General features: G+C 34.6%; 1 protein-coding gene across 1 annotated transcript; it reads right to left on the reverse strand.

Moving 5' to 3' along the window:
* Positions 1–2,111: 2,111 nt before the first annotated feature.
* Positions 2,112–3,915, reverse strand: LOC106632918 (kinesin-like protein KIF18A). Its single transcript, XM_014331650.2, has 2 exons — positions 3,075–3,915; positions 2,112–2,900 (listed from the first exon to the last, which is right to left on the reverse strand). Exons 1-2 carry the CDS (start codon positions 3,273–3,275, stop codon positions 2,685–2,687), a joined length of 417 nt encoding a protein of 138 aa, XP_014187136.2. The 5' UTR covers positions 3,276–3,915; the 3' UTR covers positions 2,112–2,684.
* Positions 3,916–4,486: the final 571 nt, after the last annotated feature.

The raw sequence follows: 4,486 nt of genomic DNA on the forward strand, positions 1-4,486 counted from the left end.
TACATTAATGAGATACAACAACTTTTTCAAAAACGAGACAACTAAGTAGTACAAAAAGGTTTTTGGAAAACATGAGTGCATACAGCATGCAGGAAATATGGTGCTCATTGGTTTGAGGAAGTTTCAGAGGAATTCTGTTTGTTAACCAAAGGTCAGAGTTAACTTCACTTTGTTGAAACACATGACATGATTACATACATTATGTATGAATATGTTACTCATTGCTTTGAAAATTAAAACATTTTAATGTTTACAGCGTGATACATGTCATGTTTAACATTTGTTAGGTTAAGCTTTTTTGTTATTCAGATATGTTGCTAAAGAAAGTTACATTTCTTACCAAAAAATGTAATTATTAAAGAATGTTTTTTTTTAATAGAATGTAATAAAGATGATTCAGAAAGCTAAAAGGCATTCTATTTCATGTTGACTCGTATGTTTTTTTTAAAAAATTATTTATTATTTAAAGAGTTTAATTTCTATTGTTTGTCCACTCAAGGTTTATAGGGATTTTAAGAAGTATTTAGTTAAATTACTTATTGAGTAATTAAGTTACTTTTCAGACACAGTAATTGATAATCAATATTGTATTTAACATACTTAAGTAATTAATTACTTTTTTAAAGTAACTTATCCAACACTAACAGGAACAGAGCGGGAGGGAAAGAGAGAGAAAGAGAGCCAGGGTCAACAACGTCACATTATGCTGGGCTTACACTGTGCGATTTTTGGCCCATTTTGAGCCGATTTTTGAGTCGTGCGACCGTTTTGGCGATCGGCCCGATTTTAGCCTTCATCGTGCGTCGTGTAGTATACGTGGGGTAACGAGAAGCGATTAACACCTCACGACCAGCTCCCGATCATCAATCGCTTGGTTGTGAGGATTTCAAACCTGTTTGAAATCCTTGCAACTGTCGTGAGCGTGTCACCGCAGTTTCTCACACTGCGCACGCGCAAACACAAATGTCAGTGAAAAAGACGGCGCAGCACGGCAGTGCAGCGTGTGATCTGGACACAAGCGATGGAGGCACAAGTTGTAGAACTATGGCAACCTCATCCGAGCCCTTTCAATGTGGCCTCACAAAATTATCACGACCACAACAACCGTGAAAATAGTTGGATTTACATTGCTGCTCAATCACAGCTGCCTGATCAATGTTTTTCATTAGCAATTTAGCAAAGTTGATGGTGGTGGTGTGTCTGTGTGAGTGAAAGACAGAGAGGGAGAGCGAGCGACAGAATTTCTGTTATAACCTTCATTTTATGGACGCACAGTGTGAGCACTCAGGTCGCATCAGAGCATCGGGCCGTATAGTGTGAGACCCTGCATCGTGACCTATGAACTTCTAACCCCTGCGAGTCAATCGTACAGTTTGAGCAGGAGCTGAATCGCGCGACTGAAAAAAATCGCACAGTGTGCCCAGCATAAAAGTATAGTGATTCACATATTTTCAGTTCATGATATTAATTGTGTTGTGGTTTGCAGTGTTTTGTGTTGTTTCACTTTAAATTTGTTTAAAAGGAAAAAGCTGAAAATTTAAATAGTTAAAAGTTGAAATGTGAATAGTTGGTTTTTGTTTTATGATATTTATTACATTTTATGTGGAGTGAATAAATAAAAGTATATTTACGGTGGCCCCTAGAGACAAAACACATAAAAACTCAAACACGTAAAAACTCAGAAGAACGTAAAAACAATACACATATGCTTTCAATTGTGTAATTTAAGTGATCTAGGTAGCTCTGTTTTGGAAGTTCAGTTAACGCTAGAAATGTGTTTTGGAGTTTGTACGTGCTTTGTCTCTAGGGGCCACCGCATATATTTATATATAAACATATATAAATAAAACCACTTTTTTTTACATTAGTAATTCCTTTTGTGCATAATTTTATATTTTGTTAATAATAAACTTAATTAAAGCAACAAAACAACCTGAAGAGCCGGTTCGGAGCCGAAAGAGCCGGTTCTCTAAAAAAAAATCCCATCACTAGAGGCGAGGCCGAGTAACGTTGCGTAGAGACAAAAGTGGACGAAAGAGAGGCAAACTGCGGCTCCACAAGTATAATTATAACGTAACATAGACTATATCGATATAAACGATATTGTCACATCTTATATCTCGTATGAAAATATATCGATATTTTTAAAAAACTCGATATATCGCCCAGCCCTATTAGTAATGTTAATAAACATATATATAGAGCCTATATATAACCTAAAAGGCTAGTAAGGTAAGATAAGAAATGTATACTTTATCTTAAAATTTGGAAATTATTTTCTTTAAAAAAAATAAAAATTAAACAATCCTAAATCTAATATCTAATATAATTGGCATTAAAAGGCTGTTTTATGGCCTGTATAGATTTTTGGGTTTGAGAATTGAGGTCAAAAATGTCTCCTTTTATAACAAACATATTCAACCCTTGTACTCTGCAATATGGCAGCCGCTTAAGCCGAGACGTGTACAATGAGTTGAGCATACTTATAGTTAAGGGTTCTGTTTACTGCAATATTACAGTTTTAAAACATCAGGTGCTGCCTTATAGTAACCATCCAAACCTTTTATTTGCCAGTTAGGAAACAATATTATCAACTCATTGTTTTTTCTTAATGTTACTAAGTTTTTTAAATGTTTTTAAAAGGTTTTAAATGGCTCTCAGAAACAGTTGTGATTGTAAAGTAGTCATTCACTTTCACTCACCTTTGGGTCAGCAAGAGCATTGATGACATTTCCCAGGGCGAGGAGTGAACGGTTGATGTTAGCGCCTTCTCGTAAGCGTGCCCCTTTAGCGTTGGTGGCACTGGCTCTCTCTGAGCCTGCCAAGTCAATCAGGCTCATTTTGGCAACACATACATTATGATTGAGGCTGGCAGTTTTGTCCTGCTGTCTCAAATATATCTGGAGGAAAACAATAGAACAAAGTTCATTCAAGGTTATCAAAAACTAAAGTCTGATACACTGTTACATGATTGGAGCGATAAGGAGTCTTTAAAAAAACGTAACTTTTCTATTTATATTTAACATTAGTATTTATATCTTAATTTATTGATGATTTCTGGTCATTTAGCTTACCTGAAATACAGCATGGGAACGAGAAGAGGTGGCGTTCATATCAGTCGGGTGCTGTGTCCTGTTTCGATTGCCAGAATCCAAAGCCTCGAGAATCTGCTCTGCAGATTTGGGCTGTCGGTAAAAACAAAAACAAAGACGTGAACATACACAGGACGCCACACAGGGAAAAATAACTTGCAGTGCACTGCCATCAAAATACATTTCGCACAGCAGCAATCATGATACGATAATTAAGTGAAACGCAGTCTAATACTGCAAGATAATCTGTGATACATCATATCTGCCCCTGACGAAATAAAACATACACCTAAACCTAAACATGCTTTTATTCAGACATTTACATTTTTTTCCACGTGTTTCTGTGCAATATCATTATTTCTCAGTCTTAATAATGAGGCAATTCATTTAATTAGCTTCGTGATTTGCTTTCCCCTGCCTTTATCCCCTGTGAGTTCCTTCTTCTGAAACATGAGTTAAATTCCTTATTCATTTGATAAGCACCATCTCAAGTAGTCATGAAGTAGTGATTCTGGTTAGTCACATTGGCAGAGGAATCTATTTAAAGAACCAGCCTGCTCAAATAAAAATATATAAAATATATTATGGTATATAATATAATGTGTAACACAATGTAATAATTATACATTACAAGAACAAGTGCTATGATATATTTCCCTATATGGAACCGCCACTGAGCAATTCTGGAGAACAATTTTAATGAAAGCAGTAGTTTTACTGATTTGCAAGTTTCTGGTTAAATGGAAAGATAGTTGAACAAACAGAAGTTAATCTTTACAACTGCTGACATCACAAAGTGCAAATTTAAATTTGTTTTCTCCCATATTTATTTCATTAAAAAAAAAAAAAAAGACAATTATTACTAGAAAAATTTGCATTTCCTGCGAAAATGCAGCGTAGATGCTTTAAAGCTGAAGCTGTATGCAAAAACTAGCTGAAAAAGCTGAAAAGTTGCAGAAATTGTAAAAACTTTGCAGAAGCAAAGGAACTTTGCTAAAATGTGAATAACTTAGCAGAACTGCAATATCTTAGAGGAAACATAATACTTGGCAGAAATACAATAGCATAGCAGAACTTAGCAGAAATATTGTAACTTACCAGAAACATGATAACTTCTCAAAAATACAAGAATTTAGGAGAAATAGTATAAGATAACAGAAAGAATATATTTAGCCAAAAATACTTAAACATTACAGAAACACTATGATTTAGAAAAATAGTACAACATAGCAGAAATACTGTGATTTACCAGAGACACTGTGATGAATATGAATATTGTAATTTTAAATTAATACTATGTTTTAGCACAAATACTATAATTTGACAGAAATACTATCATTTGGCAGAAATACTATGTTTCAGCACAAATACTCTGGTTTAGCACAAATATTATA

The sequence above is a fragment of the Haplochromis burtoni genome, unplaced genomic scaffold, assembly GCF_018398535.1.
Source record: "Haplochromis burtoni strain Fernald_Lab_line unplaced genomic scaffold, NCSU_Asbu1 Contig_2750, whole genome shotgun sequence".
NCBI lineage: Eukaryota > Metazoa > Chordata > Actinopteri > Cichliformes > Cichlidae > Haplochromis > Haplochromis burtoni.